Source organism: Coptis chinensis, chromosome 4, assembly GCF_015680905.1.
Source record: "Coptis chinensis isolate HL-2020 chromosome 4, ASM1568090v1, whole genome shotgun sequence".
Taxonomy (NCBI): domain Eukaryota; kingdom Viridiplantae; phylum Streptophyta; class Magnoliopsida; order Ranunculales; family Ranunculaceae; genus Coptis; species Coptis chinensis.
In genome coordinates this window covers 103,729,381-103,747,555 of record NC_141459.1, presented here as the reverse complement: position 1 = coordinate 103,747,555, position 18,175 = coordinate 103,729,381, and the positions used below count along the sequence as shown (strand labels likewise).

Here is an 18,175-nt window from a genome sequence, read left to right as displayed (position 1 = left end):
AATAAAGATCCACAATATCCACGATATTTATTGATATTTCAGATATATTCACGATATTTGCATATGAAACAATGTCAAATATCTCCAAAGAGAATGATATATCCACGATACATACATATCCATAAATCAGGGATCGACATGTTGACATATCCTAATATTTTGTACTATGATCACCAGTGTGTCCTTATTGACCCAATCTGTGATATCTTTCTCATAATCATCTCTCAGACTCGAAAATTGGTTTTTAAAGTTATTTTTACCCAAAAATTGTCTTAGAGAGACAGAGAGTGATAAAAAAAAAAATTGGTTGTGAGAGTTATTTTCACTCGAAAATGAGTCTTGGGACCAATTTCTTGAAAAAGAATTATCCCATATAAAAACATAAAAAGAATTAACGAAATTTAGTTGCATATCTATATATACACTATGGAGAAAGGTCTAGTCGTATCGAACGAGTATAAACAATCACAATGTCTAGTTGAATTAGTCTAGGCACAAGTTACCTCTGTCTAGGCCAAAGAAATAAATGCGTTACTTTCTTCGTGGGAGTGGGCATGGTCCAGTTCGGGCCCTTATATTTTGGCCACAAGTGGGGGGCCTAGGCCATTGCCTATATTGACTATGGGACAATTTCTAACAAAGAAATAAATGCGTTACTTTATTCGTAGGAGTGGGCATGGTCCAGTTCGGACCCTTATTTTTGCCCACAAGTGGGGGGGCCTAGGCCATTGCCTATATTTACTATGGGTCAGAGCTGCCCCTGTTTCTAACAAAGAAATAAATGCATACTTTTTTTGTTTAATTTTAATCGTGTACCTAGAGTAATATGGGCCCAATAAAGGGCGGATCGGGTCAACCACAGGTCAAACAGTGATGGGTCAGATTGGAGCGGGTCTAGGGGATACAAATCTATTGGTTCTCAAAGGGCGGGATGGGTTGTCATTCGACCTGTTGGGTCAACTTAAGGGGCAAGTCATTCGGGTCGGGTGGAAACTACCATTTTAATCCAATTTCACACCAAAAAAAAAACAAACTTTATAATTTTGCAACTGTTAGAATTAAACCGACTTGGAGAAAACACCACACTAACTTAACATGTATTAAATTATTGAGATAATGAGATAGAGAGAATTCTTATTTATTGAGGTGAGTCTAAATGGGAGGAGGTTACCTTTATATACAACTAGATAACTTCCTTTCCAAGATAAAGGATTATCAGGATAAAACCTAAATAGAGAGTTATCAGGATAAACACCAGATAGAGAGTTATCAGGATAAACACAGATTAATGGTGGGCATCCATATAAGCCCACGGATTTCATAACAGCAACTAGTATTTTTCCAATTGACAATATAGAGAAAAAAAAATGGAAACAATCAATGGAAAATAAACAAAAGTGAAAAACTAGAACTTGAACCGAAAATCATATCTGAAAATTTGAAACTTTTTTATTGTGATTTACTATTTGTAAATTGATTATCTTCCATAACATGATAAAATGAAGATAGTATGATCTATAATACAAAACAATAAAATATAAAGTAAAATAATTCGAAATTAATACAAAGATGAATGACTCATCTTCTCTAAAATATCTTCTCTAAAATTCGAAAGTTGAATCTGAACTCTTAATATTTGCCTAATGTTCAAACTTGAACATTTGAAATTGATGTTGAACTCATAAATTTGTATTCATATCTCTTAAATTTCTACAAATGTTAATATATATATATACAAAAATATTAGAGTTAGAGTTTTGAAACAGCGCGGGTCAACTAGTTGCGTCCGTGTAAAAACGGCAGCGGGGCAAGACAGGTCTGTTTTTGGATAAACGGTTTTTTTTTTACACTCCTAACCTAGAGGACGAATTGTATCTCAGTCCAGTACGCTTTATTGGTACTCTTTAAGAACCCAGGCTAGAGTAGTAGCAACAACAATAGGAACCATTGCTTAAATGAAAACCATGCCTACAGGTTTCTTCCTCTCCTTCCTCTTCTTGCTCATGTTCACCTGTGCTACGGCACTTGATAGGAGTGAATCGAAGCCTGGATGCCAACCTACCTGTGGGAACATAACCATTCCCTACCCATTCGGCATAGGAGAAAAGTGTTCTATAGCTAAATGGGCCAACATAACGTGCAATACCACATTCAATCCGCCCAGACCTTTTTATAGTAATCTTGAGGTAGTGCAATTCTCACAAACTGAAATTCGTGTTAAGTCTCCGTTCATAGCTAGTCGTTGTTATCTTCAATCTGGTGCTTTGGATGTTGCCAGACCACCAGCGACTTCTTCTCTTACTTTGCTCAATACACCATACACCTTTTCCTCTATCAAAAACAAGATCATTGTCATCGGATGCGACACGTTGGGGTTAGTTGACGGCACGATGGGACATGGAGGGAGTGCAGATTTTAACTACTCGGGTGGGTGTATATCACTTTGTAGAAGAACAGAGGATGTAACGGAAGGGGTATGTTCTGGCATTGGATGTTGCGAGACAACCATTCCTAAGGGATTAAACAAGTTCACAGCAGCCACAACATCCTTGAAAAATCACACTCAAGTCTGGTCGTTTGATCCTTGTAGCTTTACCTTCTTGGCAGAGCAAGAAGCGTACAAATTCAAGAAATCAGATTTTTCGAACATTTCTTCCCTTGTGGATGTTCCCATAGTACTTAATTATGCTGTAGGAAATCGAACATGCACTGACGCTAAAAAGGACCCCACAACTTTTGCTTGCAAAGACAACAGCCACTGCAATGATTCTGTTGATGGTACTGGATATATTTGCAGCTGCAACAACGGTAATGACGGAAACCCTTATCTCGAACAAGGCTGTCAAGGTATGTGAATAATATAACAAATGTCAAACATTACTTTTTAGAACTAGCTAGATTTCACAATAATTTAACCTTCTACGGTGATGAATTTAGAGTATATGCGTATTCAAAATGTTGTACCTTGGTCTTCCAAGGTTAGGTTTGATAGAGATGGGTGTTGTAAGTTGTAACTTTGATTTTTCGATATAGAAGAGTTAAATCTACAAGAAATGACGAGGACCCAACAATGCTATTTCTACAACGACAACGACATCTTTTCAGCAAGTTTATTACCACCAGTTTTCAGAATCAAGTTAATTAGGTGATTTTGCGCTCTTAGGATTGTTAAATTTTAATGATAAAGGAAATCAAATGGTATATGATTGGAATTAATATTTAATATCTTTGTCTTGGGCTAAAAAGACTGATTTTAATCCGAACTTTTCAGAAGAAACAATGAGCAGTTGGGGGGAAAGAACAATTGTGAAGTAAGACTTGTGGTGGACTGGTGGGTAGATAAACAGTGGAGAGAGGAGGGAGAAACGTTGGGATGAGAGAGAAAGAGAGGAGAGACTCTTTTTTGTTTTGTTTTGTTTAGTTTACTGCTTTTAATTTTTGTTGGACACGTGTTGACCCAGTGAGTACTGTAGGAGTTAGAGCTGTGAGCAAAAAAAATCTGTTATCCTGGCCTCAAGCCAAGCAACATTCTTTTGTCTTACTCAGATTGCCACCTAAGCAAAATAGGGACCACTAGATTTGTTCATCATGTGGCTGAGAATAAGAGTAAGAAATTACCAAATCCCTTCGAGATTTTTATATGATTGAATATTTGGGCTACCTTTGGCTTTGGGTAAATTCTTGAATGGGACATTTGACTTAAAGAGTATGAAAAAATAGGCAGTTAAATGTGTCAGAGAAGATTTATTCTATTTTTGAACGTGGCCCTACTTGATGATAGTATGAAATACTGATAATATTCTTTCACAATATTTATATATGAAGACATTGTATCTCATATGTACGACATTATGTAGTGTTGTAACATTAGTATTTGGATGTGTCAGAGAAGATTTAATTATTCCACTTTCGGACGTGGCTTCCACTTGATGATAGTATGAAATACCCCTAATACACTTCCACAATATTTATATATAATATGAAGACATTGTATCTCATATGTACAACATTATGTAGTGTTGTAACATTCGTATTTGGATAACCTGAAAATACACGTTTAACTGAACTAAATATGATCATAGTAAGACATTGTAGCTCACTTGTATGATATTATGTACGTAGTGCTGTTAAATTCGTATTTGGATAACCTAAAAATACACGCTTAATATGGTTTTCATCTCTATTACAACTACTGTTTCAGGTCTCTTTCCAATAATTCAGTACTCATCAAATGTTCTCATATCTACATGACTTTTCCACCAAAAGTTGGTTTTAATTCTCGAATAATTCGTATTTTGATAACCTGAAAATACACGTTTAACCGAACTAAATATGATCATACTAAGACATTGTATATCACATGTACGACATTATATGGTGCTGTTAAATGACATGTTTAACTGAACTAAATATGATCATAGTAAGACATTGTATCTCACATGTACGACATTATATGGTGTTATTAAAATGATACAATTAATTGAACTAAATATGATCATAGTAAGACATTGTATCTCACTTGTACGACATTATGTGTGTGGTGCTGTTAAATTCGTCTCATTCTAACTATTTGAGGGCTCCCTTTCCTTAGTCTTTTTAATATTCATTACTGTTGTAGAAATTTATTTTGAAAATGAACATAGAAACAACATAATAAAGAATTAAGACATTATATTGAATAATAATGTATAGGTGGAGGAATAGCTCATCGAAACACATAAATACTTATCATCACGCCAAACACAAATATTAAATGACAAATAATCTACAAATCAAGTTCATAGTAACCAATCTCATCTAGATTACCATTAGAAATGTATTAGCCCACACTACAAATCTATATTTATTATCAAAGGGCTGGGGCTAGGGGTCTGGATGTTCTTATCAGTCATCTTCTTTGCCTTAAAACAATAACACGCATAGAGAAAGCGGTGAGAAAAAGGGTTCGTGAGAGAAAATAAGGAGAGAGAGGACGAAGGGTATAAACGTAACTGTGTTTTTGTCAAAACTACTTTTTATGTGGAGACCACGTCCAAAATATGATAGATAAAGAAAGCGGGTTCATGAGAGAAAATAAGGAGAAAGAGGACGAAGGGTATAAACATAACTGTGTTTTTGTCAAAACTACTTTTTTGTGTAGAGACCACGTCCAAAATGGGATTAAAACATCTCTACACTTTCAACGGGATATAATGGAATGATTATTTATTCAACGTCTGATCAAGCAATTCACCGTTTGGTTTTCGACAAAATATCAATTTTATAAAAAAAAATTAGTAATTTTTAACCGGTATGAGTTCCTCCTGGCATAAATCGTAAAAGAATGATGCTGGATTGCCGGTTAGCTTAAAAAACGATATATTTTGAGATATTTCACAATAAATCAAGCCAGTTTATGCCTATACTAATATTTACACTGTATGATAGCCGAGTCTTTTGGAATATCCTTCCTAATATCGAATAGGCAATTTAAGATCTCCTTATTTACTTAATTTAGAAACACCTCCCTCATTAAATTTAGAATAAGCCCTACTTTTATTAATATAATTTGAATAAGATCCTTTTTTTTATTAATAATTTAGAAATACCTCTCTAATGTCACTTAAATTAAATAATTACTCTCATTTCCCACATTGAAATTAAAACAAGCCCTATTTTATTATTGATAATTTAAAAGAACCTCCCTAATATCACTTAAATAACATAATTATCTCCTATTTTGTTTAAAAAAAATAAATAGATGAGTCTCTCCTATATAATTACAATTATCATTTACAATTAGAATCTGAAAGAAGCCATACTAACTATCGATCTCAAGAGACAGATTTCAAGACTTTAAAAAATTGATGCGTTTGAAGTATGATACATTATCGAAAAAGAAAAATGTAGTATGATTAAACCTATACTAATTTGGCATACTCCATAGGATGATTTACTTATGTAGTATCTAAATCTATTAGTAGTTTAGTACACAATCTATTAGTTAAACGAACTCCAAAACTAGCAACTCCAATCTAACGCCATTTATAAAACGTCGGATCTTACACAATCCAACCAATGAGATCTGTTCCATCTTCTTGCTTAACAAGAGGTGGGGGCATTTCTGTCAAACGAAATATTCTTTTAACAAAACAAAAATGAAAACCCACGACTCATCCTCTTCTCTTCATTTGTCTTCTCCAGTCTCGGAACGGCTTCTCTCTCATCCTGCTCTCTCTCTTTCGAAATTCAGTATATGCATGAATTTTATAAATTTATTTTGCTTCTCTTTGAATCAAAATTTCAATTTTCAAAGTGATGAAGTTCCCTAAGAAATTGGAAATTTTTTATGTGATATGGCCTCACCTTATCTTAGGGGAATGCTGGATTTTTGGACTAAACTTTGAAGTGAGAAAATCCAAGTGTTTTGCATAAAATTGATTATACTTTATAGATGAAGTCTTGGTGTTTGATTTTGAGTTTTGATTTGTGCAAGGTTTTTTTAGTTTGATCGTTGCAAGTACAATCTGGTCTGAATCAAATGAGAAATAACTAAATTTCGAAATAAGTGTTTTAGTCCCTCACTGTTTTTTCGACATCCATATATATGTACAACCCTACTATACAACTGTTAGAGTGTGTGGACCGAAAAAAGAAATAGTCCCACATTGAACAAGAAAGGAGTTCATCATGGGTTGATAAAGTGGGAAGCTCACTAACTAGTACCGAGGCCTTTTAAGATAAAACCCCACACCCATGACCAAGATGTGGCCCAAGCCCAATGGGTGGTTAAGTGGGGGACAATATCGGTACTAGTTATCCCATGGGCGTGGAGGCCCAGGCCTGGCGGGTGTGCCCAGGTCCTAACAACAACTCCTACAACACTATTTGTGTCCTTGTTAATAAATTTTTATTATATACCCAAATTGACCTTTGTTATGTGACGGGTATATAGATTATATAGTATTCGTTGGAGTAGACGGGATCTGACGGTGAAGATATGGCGTTAGATTGGAGTCATCAGTTTTGGAGTTGGTTTAACACTTTAACCATCCCCATTATAGGAGGGTGTGAAGCTTTAAGATGCTCTATATGAAAATATAAATCTCAACAGATCAAATAAATAGATAACATTTGGTATAATGAATTTCATACTCTTCAAGATGATTTGAGACAAATGTTCAAATCATCTTGAAGAGGTGCATTGTAATTGCTGTACAAGACGTGTTAGATGGAATCGGTCCTCATTTAGTTACTATACATAGACAAGGTCTGGTGTACGAAAGAGTTAGACATCAATAAAATCTTATTTCCTGAAGATAGGCCAAATAAAACTAGTAGATTTCTGCCCAACCCAGCTTACCTAATCTCTACCTAAAACATAAAGAAAGACAGAATTCTAATATAACTTAGTTTTGGTAAACATGATTCTAATATAACGCACAGCGGACAAATGCACAATATCCTAGCCACTTTTGCTCTTTTAAAGAGATTCTATCGGGGAAACTTTTTTTTTTTGCTTTTACTGTGATCAGATGGAGTCTGTAATGCAGATTTCTTTCTTGTTTAGTATATAACATATTAATTTAAGCTTAAATGTATTCTTCAAAAGTTTCAATATTTTATATATTATCTACTTTCAATGCTCCATATATTCTTGGAGTTCATGTTACCTCAGGCATTTGTTGAGACATCTAAGTACTTTGGCCTTTGGCGCACCAAGTCTTTGTGTTTAATGTTACGTTAAGTCCATATATTTTGGGTATCTCATGACCTTCTATGTTGTCGATTTAATACTCTTCCAAACTGATTCTTCTCTGTGTTTATTATGGCTATGTTTGGATGTGAATCAGGATATTTTATAGTGCGTGGTTAAGTTCTAAGCTTTCAAGATTAGATACAGGGCAATAATACATGCTGAAAGCCAAAAACTGCTAACTTATGTGTTTATAATTGTGGTTGTGTAGATGTGAATGAGTGCGAAGATCTGAACAACCCCCCCTGTAACCACACGTGCACCAATACAATAGGAGGTTACCAGTGCTCTTGCCCAAAAGACTTTAACGGAGATGGGAGGAAAAATGGGAATGGTTGCACTAAGAAAAATAAGATATTTCCAGTACTACCAGTTATGCTAGGTAATCATCTTCTATCTGTTAGTCTGTTGGCGTGTACTTCCATACAAAGAGTCACTTTATCTTTAGCAACAAACTTTCTTGGTATCACTCTTTTGGGATCAATTCGAACTTCATTGCACTTTCCTGTTCGTAGACCACGTTAATTGTTGCAACAGTTAGCTCATTTAGAGAATTGACATATACTTACCACTTTGTTTGAATAAAACCCAGAAATCTCTGTTGTTTTCTTTTAAAACACAAACCACTCCTAATTGCCAAACTCTATCCTTCTAGCTAAAACTCGTTGTTTTTTACTCTTATAGACTCACAAATTTGATTATGAAATCAGGCATTGGATTTGGGTTCTTGTTTGTACTTGTCGGTGGCTCTTGGTTACACCTAACCGTAAATAAAAGAAAGAACTTCAAACTCAGAGAAAAGTTCTTTCAGAAGAATGGTGGTTTACTTTTACAACAACAGCTTTTTTCACATGAAGGTGGTGTAGAATCAAGGAAGATCTTTACAGCAGAAGATTTAAAATTGGCAACGAACAACTACAGTGAACAGAGAATCCTTGGGCAAGGAGGCTCTGGCACAGTTTATAAAGGTACTTTACCTGATCAAAGAATAGTGGCCATAAAAAAGTCCAAGATAATTGATGAGAGCCAACTTGGGCAGTTTATCAATGAGGTAGTTATTCTTACCCAGATTAACCATAGAAATGTTGTGAAGCTTTTGGGATGTTGTTTAGAAACTGAAGTTCCGTTATTAGTTTATGAGTTTGTGCCTAATGGGACCCTCTTCCATCATATACATGAAAATATTAGTACCCGAACCTCCATTTCGTGGGAAGTCCGTTTAAGGGTTGCAGCCGAAACTGCAGGCGCACTTGCATATCTGCACTCTGCAACTTCAATACCTGTCATACACAGAGATGTGAAGTCTACAAACATATTATTGGATAACAGTTACACATCAAAAGTCGCTGATTTTGGAGCTTCGAGGTTAAATCCTTTGGATCAAACTCAAATAAGCACATTAGTCCAGGGGACAATGGGATATCTGGACCCCGAGTATTTTCATACAAGTCAGCTGACGGAAAAAAGTGATGTTTACAGTTTTGGTGTAGTTCTTGCGGAACTCTTAACAGGAGAGAAGCCCCTTTCATTCGAAAGACCGCAAGAACAAAGAAACTTAGCTACTTATTTCACTGCGTCAATGAAAGAAAACCATTTATTTCAAATTCTTGAAGTTGGAATAGTTAATGAAGGTAAAACAGAGCATGTTCATGCAGTAGCTGAACTTGCCAAGAGATGCTTGAATCTGAAGGGTGAAGAAAGGCCCTCAATGAAGGAAGTGGCAGCAGAGCTAGAAAAGTTAAGAGGTTTTGAGAAACACTCGGGGGCGCGACAAAGCAATGAAAACATTATAGGCTTTGCATCTCAAGAAGGGGACCTGTATGATATTCCGTTGGAGTCTTACAGTGATAGTGCTTTTGTTTATAGTATAGAGAAAGAAATGACGATGTCAATGTTGGATGGTCCTCGGTGATGTTTTAATGTGCATTCATTTGTTGATTCAAGCTCATCACTGCAATGTGTTTATTTAATAATGTGCAGTTGTAAGTATTTAAACATTTTTGTAATGGCACAGTTATTGAATCAATATGTGAGATCCTTTTTCCTTGTGAATAAAGATTATTCTGGGAATTTCAAAAAAACTATGATTATGTTACTTAAAATTCATTCAGATTTTGTCTTTATCGACATGGTGTTAAGTGCACTATTAACCTAAAGTTGTTTGATCCTTGGGTAATACTGCATTTGCTACTTGAGGCCCTGCTGCCATACACAAAGCCACGAACCATAATAATATGATAGTAGAAGCCTTCCATGAATTTATGTTTGTATATGTAGAGAAAAAAGACGTTTTTTTATATTTGGTGTTAGGCACGCGCAGCCTCGGTATGCTGGACAAAGGCGGCGCCGCGACGCTCTTCTCTTTGGCAACTTCGGGTTGTTAAGCGCAAGCATCGCTCGACTTTGTCGGCCAAAGCGTGCACATGCCCACCGTATTTTCAAGACGACTTATTTGTTTTGGAAGTTTTGAAACAAGATATAAATATAAGTTTTTTCTGTAAAAACTTAACTTAACCAAAACCAAGAAAGAGAGAGATTGTAAGAGAGCAATTTTTTGTGAGTTGAGTGTTCATTCTTTGTAAGTGAATTGAGAGCTCTTGTAATCTGATACTCTGGACATCTAGTAAAGCTTGGAACTCGCCAGTGTGGACGTAGGAAAATTGCCGAACCACGATATATCTTTGTCTTGTGGTGTTTTCTCTTTTACATTAATTGTTTTACTTTATATGTTTGTTTAGTTGACATTGAGAAGTGTTGGGATATTACTTGGAGGGTGTTGAAGTCTTGTCTAGAGAGAAAGATCAAACCTTGTGTAGGATTGATCTATTTGTAGTGGATAACGTTGTTTTCGCAGTTGTTTATTCACAACAATTGGTATCAGAGCGAAGTATACGACCTAGGATTTTGAGTTTTGGTAAAAAACCATAGTGCTCAAAGTTTGTGTAGACAAGGTGTTCGATAAAATTCCGAAGTGAAATTGTTTTTTTGGGTTATTGTGTATGACTTGAAAAATGGCTCCTAAGATGTCAAATCCTAAGTTTAAAGTAGAGAAGTTTAATGGGAAGAATAACTTTGGGATTTGGAGAGTCCAAGTAAGGGACATCCTCATCCAATGAGGTTTGCACAAGGCTTTAAAGGGGATTACATCAAAGGCGGCGACTATCAGTGATGATAATTGGGAAGAGTTCGATCTACAGGCTTGCTCATCAATCCGGTTGTGTCTTGCTAATGAGGTCATGTATAGTGTGATGGGAGAAAATACCGCTGACGATATTTGGCTCAAGCTAGAATCTATGTATATGACTAAGAGCATGACGAACAAAATATACCTTAAGAAGCATCTTTATCATTACATGATGGTGGATGGTTTAACGATGCAAGAGCACGTTAGTGAGTTCCATCGACGCCTAGCAGATTATTTGAATGTTGGTATGCAGATGGATGATGAGGATCAAGCGACGTGTTTAATATTCTCTTTGCCTGAAAGCTATGAGCATCTAATGACTACATTTATGAACAGAGAAGATGTTGATCTTGATGAAGTTCAAAGTGTGCTTCTTTCTTATGATTTGATGAAGAAGACACGAGTTGAGAATAACATTGATGCAGGTCAGGGGCTAGTGGCAAGAGGAAGGTCGTATGAAAAGACTTCTACAAGCAATGAGAAGTCTAGGTCCAAGTCAAAGAAGCCTTTGACACATGTGAAGTGCTATAATTGCGATGAAAAGGGACATTACACAAGTAATTGTTTTTACCCGAAGAAAGATAACAAGTACAATGGTAAGAAGAAAGGTAAGGCTAAAATTGAGGCAAATTTTGCTTCAGGCTCTGAAGAGGACGATGTGAGTCTCTGTGTGTCCACACAAGACTATATGGCCGAAAGGTGGATTCTTGATTCCGGATGTTCCTACCATATGTGCCCAAATAGAAAGTGGTTTACTTCTTATGAGAGCATTAATGGTGGTTCTGTTTTGATGGGTAATAACGTTGCTTGTAAGACGGTAGGAATTGGAACTATACGAGTCAAGATGCATGATGGTGTAGTGAGGACTTTAACCGATGTGAGGCATGTTCCTTAGCTAAAGAAAAACCTTATTTCTCTTGGTACTTTGTATTCTAAAGGCCACAAGTTTGTGGGGGAAGGTGGAGTCCTAAAGATTATTAATGGATCTTTAGTTGTTATGAAGGGTGAAAAATATGGAACCTTGTATACTTTGATAGGTAGTACGGTGATAGGCGATGTAGCAGTGGTTGCATGTAGTGATGATTCAGAGTGCACTAAGATGTGGCATATGCGTTTATGGCATATGAGTGAAAAGGGTTTGGCTGAATTGTGCAAGCGAGGGTTCTTGAAGGACTTGAATAAGCCAAGCATGGGATTCTGTGAACACTGTGTCTATGGGAAGCAGTGTCAAGTCAAGTTCAATTCTAACAAGCACAAAATGGCAGGCATCCTTGATTATGCGCATACGGATGTGTGGGGACCCTCTTGAGTGGCTTCAAAAGGAGGTAACCGTTATTATGTCTCATTCATTGATGATCATACTCGCTATGTGTGGGTGTATATGATGAAAATGAAAGATAAAGTGTTTGAGATATTTAAGAAGTGGAAGGCAAGGGTTGAGAATCACACAGATAGGAAGGTGAAGACGCTACGGTCTAACAATTGTACTGAGTATACCTATGGGCCTTTTCAAAGAGTTTTGTGTCAATGCGAAATTGCCGACACTAGGCATCGGGGAGGGCGCCTGTGAAATGGAATGGCGAGAGAGGATGAATAGAACCTTGTTTGAAATAAGCGAGATGTTTGTTGTCTAATGCGGTCCCCAGGCAAAGAGTATTGGGTAGATGCAGTGTCTATGGCGTGTTACCTATACAATAGGTCACTAGTTCCAGCTATAGATTGCAAGACGCCTTATGAGATGTGGTCAGCTAACCCAGCTGATTATAGTATGTATTTTGCAAGTGTTTGGATCGACTGTTTACTACCATGTGAGGGAAAACAAGCTAGATACTAGAGCTAAGAAGGCCATATTCTTAGGCTTCGCAAATGGGATAAAGGGATACATATTGTGGTGTTTAGAAGACTTGGTCAGCAGAGATGTTACCTTTGATGAGACTTTCGTATTATCTTTTAGTAAGCTGGAAAAAGCTGGGGAGAATGGTGAGTCTATAGAAGTTCAAGCTACTGAGCTTGAGTTGTTTGATGCAGCAGATGACTGATTGGTTCATGACGAGGTACGAGATCATGGAACCACGCAACAACAGGAAGAAGAGCATGAGCATCCACAACTTGTAGTGGCTGACCCTAGGCCAAAGAGACAAGTTAAAGAAGTGCACAAGTATGAGCACGACAAGCCGGTGAAACACTATGGTCAGGTGGATTTAGTGGCATATGCATTGAATATTGAATATAATGAGCCATATAGTTTTAAGGAAGCTATTAGAGATGCTCATTACAGAGAATGGTTGGTAGCTATGCAAGAAGAGATGGAATCTCTTGATAAAAATCACACATGGGACCTAGTTTTATTGCTAAAGGGCAAAAGGACTATCGACAGTAAATGGGTGTTCAGAAAGAAAGAGGTCCTTCCTGATTCTGACAGTACTGGGTACAAGGCAAGAGTGGTAGCAAATGATTTCTCACAGAAGGAAGGAGTCGACTACAATGAGGTATTTTCCCAGGTGGTCAAACATACTTCCATTCGTGTGTTATTGAGTTTAGTTGCTCACTTCGACTTGGAGTTAGAGCAACTTGATGTTAAAACTGCTTTCTTGCATAGGGACTTGGAGGAAGAGATCTATATGAGACAACTTGAGGATTTTGTTGTTGCTAAGAAAGAAGATCATGTGTGCAAGTTGAATCGGTCACTGTATAGTTTAAAGCAATTGCCAAGGCAATGGTATAAGCACTTTGACACGTTCATGATGCAACATGAGTACACCCGAAGTAAGTATGACTGTTGTGTTTACTTTCGTAGGTTTCGTGGTAATGACATCATCTATCTCTTGCTTTATGTGGATGACATGCTTATTTTTTCCAAAAGCATGGTGGAGATAGACAAGTTGAAATCTCAACTTAGCTCTGAGTTTGAGATGAAAGACTTAGGTGGAGCCAAGAAGATATTGGGCATGGAGATTGACGAGATAGGAAGGAACGGCGGATAGTTGTATCTCGGAAGAAATACCTTGAGAAAAGTAATTTCGTTTTGGTATGGAGAATGCAAAGTCGGTTTCTACTCCTTTGGTGGGGGTATTTTTAGGCTTTCACTAAGTTCTCTCCCTAGTTGATTGGAGAAACAAAAGCATATGGCTCATGTTCCTTATGCTATCTTGCTGAAGATGGGCGGTTTGATGTATGCTATGGTGGTGTGCACACATGAGACATTTCATAAAGTTAGTGTTGTAAGCAGGTATATGGCAAATCCTGGGAAGCAGCATTGGGAAGCATTGAAATGGGTATTGAGGTACTTGAAGGGTACCTTGGATATGGGATTAGCTTATGATGGAGGCATTTGTTATGTTAGTGGTTATGTGGATTCAGATTATGCAGGTGATCTAGATAGACGACGATCGACTACTGGTTATGTGTTTATGATGCATGGTGCACCGGTTAGTTGGAGGTCTATGCTACAGGCTACAGTTGCTCTATCTACTATTGAGACAGAGTATATGGCAGTGAAAGAGGAACTATGGCTTCGAGGTCTTCTGGATGATATGGGTATTGAGCAGAACAGTGTTGCTTTGTATTGTGATAGTCAAAGTGCTATTCATTTGGCGAAGAACCAGGTTCATCATGCTCGGACCAAGCATATTGATGTCCATTATCACTTGGTACGGGATGTCGTTGAGGATGGTGATGTAGCACTTGAGAAAGTGGACACCCATGACAATCCTGCTGGCATGCTGATGAAGGTTGTCACCAAAGTTAAGTTCCAACACTGTTTGGACTTGCTCCAAATCCTACATGTTTGAAAGAGCCCTTTGTGGGCATGGCCCTTCGGGGTAGTTGATAGCGAGTTCCAGGACTAGTACTTCTTGTTGGATGTGTTCGGCTCGGTTTTATGTGTTAAAACCTCACTGAGGTGGAGAAGACATTTTTCTCTCTTTGGTGTTAGCGCTCTTAGTATGCCTGGACAAGGGCGCGCACGCGCTCCTCTCTTTGGCGACTTCCAGGTTGTTAGGTGCGCACGCGCTCGACTTTTGCCTGGCCAAAGCGCGGCCCGGCTAATATTCGACAAAGACGCTTATTTTTGGAAGTTTTCGGAAATAGTATAAATATAAGTTTTTTCCGTAAAAATTTAACCTAACCAAAACCAAGAAAGAGAGAGATTGTAAGAGAGACATTCTTTGTGAGTTGAGTGTTCATTCTTTGTGAGTGAATTGAGAGCTCTTGTACTCTGATACTCTGGACATCTAGTAAAGCTTGGAACTCGCCAGTGTGGACGTAGGCAAATTGCTGAACCACGATATATTCTTGTCTTGTGGTGTGTTCTCTTTTACATTAATTGTTTTACTTTATATGCTTGTTTAATTGACATTGAGAAGTGTTGGGATATTACTTGGAGGGTGTTGAAGTCTTGTTTAGAGAGAAAGATCAAATCTTGTGTAGGGTTGATCTATTTGTAGTGGATAACGTTGTTTCCGCAGTTGTTTATTCACAACAGTATATCAATAATCAATTTACGCCCTGCAATGACACTATTGCTTGTATTTCATACTTTTGCAACTATTACTTGTACTTCATCCTCAGCTATGCTGATTGTCAACTTCCAAATTTCTTTGGTTGAGAGAGACAGAGAGACCTTGATGGAAGAATGAATCTCAAAAATAGCGAGAACTTTCTAAATCTATTCTAATAAGAAAGCGAACTCCCCAAAATAACCGTTTTTTGGTTTAACAAGTTTGGATAAAAAATTATATGCCCCGAAAATGCAAGGCTCTGGAAAGACAAAATACCTTTTCCGCAGGGCGCATTCCCAAAAGACAAACAAAGAAAACTTAAAATTCACTTGAAACAGTGCGCGCTTTTTCTCTCACACTCTCTTAATCAATATTTGAGATCTCTACGATGTTTGTTCCAATTTCTCTTATATCTACCCCTTTATTGTAAGTTTCATATCTAGATTTTGAATCATTTACTTTGAAATAAAAATTGCGAAATTTCATATTGTTCTAAATTTATTGTTCAATTAAGGGTCTACATTTTTCATCGATAATGGTATATCCTTCTTCATGACTGTTGTTTCATGATTAGCAATTAATGATTGTTTAGGCGAATGGGTGGATTCAAGTTCGATTCGGCATCATTTTTTTATTATTTTTTGGGTATAGGTAAAAATTAAAGAAAATAGCATGCATTTTCCATTGATTCCTTTTATTATTTCTTATTAACAATGCAACTACTATTCTCATTCTTTTCTTTTCATTTGAAGAGTTTTTGGGTTTCGATTTAGTTTTAAAAACTCTTTGTAACATTTGTGTGTGTATGTATTTCAGTGAAGAGTGTTAACGCCATGAACAAGACTATCTATAACTCCCCTAATTTGTGATGAAAGGTTAGTAGTCTCTTGAATGCGGCATAAAATTGATTGGATTTTTATCTTATTCTAGGACTTTTAAAGTTTTAACGTGTTTAGCAAGTTGTCAATTCGAGCTATTTTGCAATTCTAAAGTTTTTTTTTTGTTTCCATGCCAGGACTTTTGCTCTTTGAAAAAACTTGTACAAATACTAAGCAAGAGGGTAGAGCGACTAGTGCATAGACATGTTCGATCACAACACGAGCAATGGCGGTTTGTGATTTTGCTAATTGAGTTTGTTATGGTTATTTGGCTAATTGAGTTTGTTATGGTTTATGGCTTGCAAAAGCTGAAGGGGTTTTCTATATATGTGCAGGATAGCCATTTTGCTTGAGATTCCGGGCACATTCATTCTTTGAGTAGTTCGCGTAAGTTCCACTTCCAAATTGATATGTTTCTTACTTGATGGTAATATTTTTTTCGTCTAACAATTGAAAGGGGTTGCAAAAATATGCACGACTTTGGAGTCCTGGGGAGTTAGGAATGGAGAATTTGGCATACATATAGAAGATGAAGGAAGGGAGAAATCCCTCTTTCCCCATATTTTAGTCCTTTAGTGAAAATACCACGTCTTGTTATTAGTTTTACCACTATAAACTCAACTTTTCTTACAATCCCAAGTGTTAAAGTTTGGTTATACTTGATACAGTTGGTACATGAAGGACCTAACTTATAGTCCATGAGATTGGTAGATTATAACTGTATATTAAGTATTTACGAGTTCTTATGTAGTGATTAGCAAAGAAAGTGAGGGTTTTATTTGGCAAAGAAGTCATATTTATAGTAAGCCATTAATAGTGCAATGCTTAGGTTAGAAACGAATAATTGTGTAGAGTGTAGTTGGAAATTAAGTTTTTGTTTAGAAAAGTTGGTGAGTGTAAAGGTATTGGTTTGTTGTTACTTTCTTATAATGCTTCATACTTGGTAATGGAACAAATTCATCCTCCCGAATGGTTGAAGAGTAATGAAAGTGAATGTAGGCTGCAATGGTCCAACTCAACATTTTGATTGGTGTTCCTCTGTCGGTTACATATTGTTTTGCATTATTTTGTTTATGTTATTGTTGTAGATACTTTTATTGGGTTTTCTTGAAATTAACATATGTTATTGTTTTTTGTTGTTATAGATGATCATGCCAACACATTTCATAGAAGAAACATATGGTTAGTGAAGAATGGCGATAGTGGTAACAAGAGAAAACCAATAGCATTTTTTTTATATTTGTTTGGCAATGATGATTAGTGGGATCCATTATCCATGTTCAACATGGCAGTATGGAACAATTGTCTCCTTCCTAAAAAAAATGAAAGTCTTAAGCTACCATTGTTGTCAGATTTTATGTGCATGTGTTCCGACTTCTATTAGAAGGCCCATGTATTCTCTTTGGTGTGGCTTTGGATTTGGACTGTATCCTAAATCCTTCAAAATTGAAATCATGACTATTAGTGCAAATGTTGTTCCATTTGTTTAACGCTCTTATTTAATTTATCCTTTTCGAAATTAGTTTGAACAATTAGTTTGTAAATTAATTTAGGATGAGTCTGCAACACATTGGACACTAATTACCAACGCCCCATCTAGCCATAATCTAAATATGGGTAGAATGTTAGGTAATGCAGAGTATTAAACTACTTTACCTCAATTGGGCTTTACAGTCCATGCCATGCTATAATATTGAGAAAGAAAGTAGTTGAGGCTTTAACAACGTCCTAAGCTAGAAGAAGACACAATATCCAAATGGCTAAATTGCAAATATGGTAACTTCTACTAAGCACCTGTGTAAATCTTTTTTACTTTCCAGGAAACCTGTTGGTACTATCTACTACAATTTTGCCAAGTACGTTGGTATGAAGGGTCATA

The 18,175-nt window shown here is 36.6% G+C and overlaps 1 protein-coding gene and 1 long non-coding RNA gene across 3 annotated transcripts; both read left to right on the top strand.

The window, feature by feature from the left end:
- The first annotated feature begins 1,908 nt into the window (after nt 1-1,908).
- On the top strand, nt 1,909-9,816 carry LOC147506488 (wall-associated receptor kinase 1-like). 2 transcript variants are annotated; one of them, XM_086558633.1, is made up of 3 exons: nt 1,909-2,847; nt 7,947-8,117; nt 8,446-9,816. In XM_086558633.1, the coding sequence occupies exons 1-3, from the start codon at nt 1,956-1,958 to the stop codon at nt 9,645-9,647; spliced, it is 2,265 nt and encodes a 754-aa protein (XP_086414759.1). In that variant the 5' UTR covers nt 1,909-1,955; the 3' UTR covers nt 9,648-9,816. The 2 variants fall into 2 exon arrangements, with proteins under 2 accessions (XP_086414759.1, XP_086414760.1); XM_086558634.1 differs by lacking the exon at nt 7,947-8,117.
- A 5,705-nt stretch (nt 9,817-15,521) lies between these two features.
- LOC147506487 (uncharacterized) lies at nt 15,522-17,815 on the top strand. Its single transcript, XR_015193785.1, has 5 exons — nt 15,522-15,844; nt 16,235-16,293; nt 16,434-16,528; nt 16,632-16,683; nt 17,442-17,815. It is a non-coding gene; the product is annotated as an uncharacterized LOC147506487 (long non-coding RNA).
- The last annotated feature ends 360 nt before the right edge of the window (nt 17,816-18,175 follow it).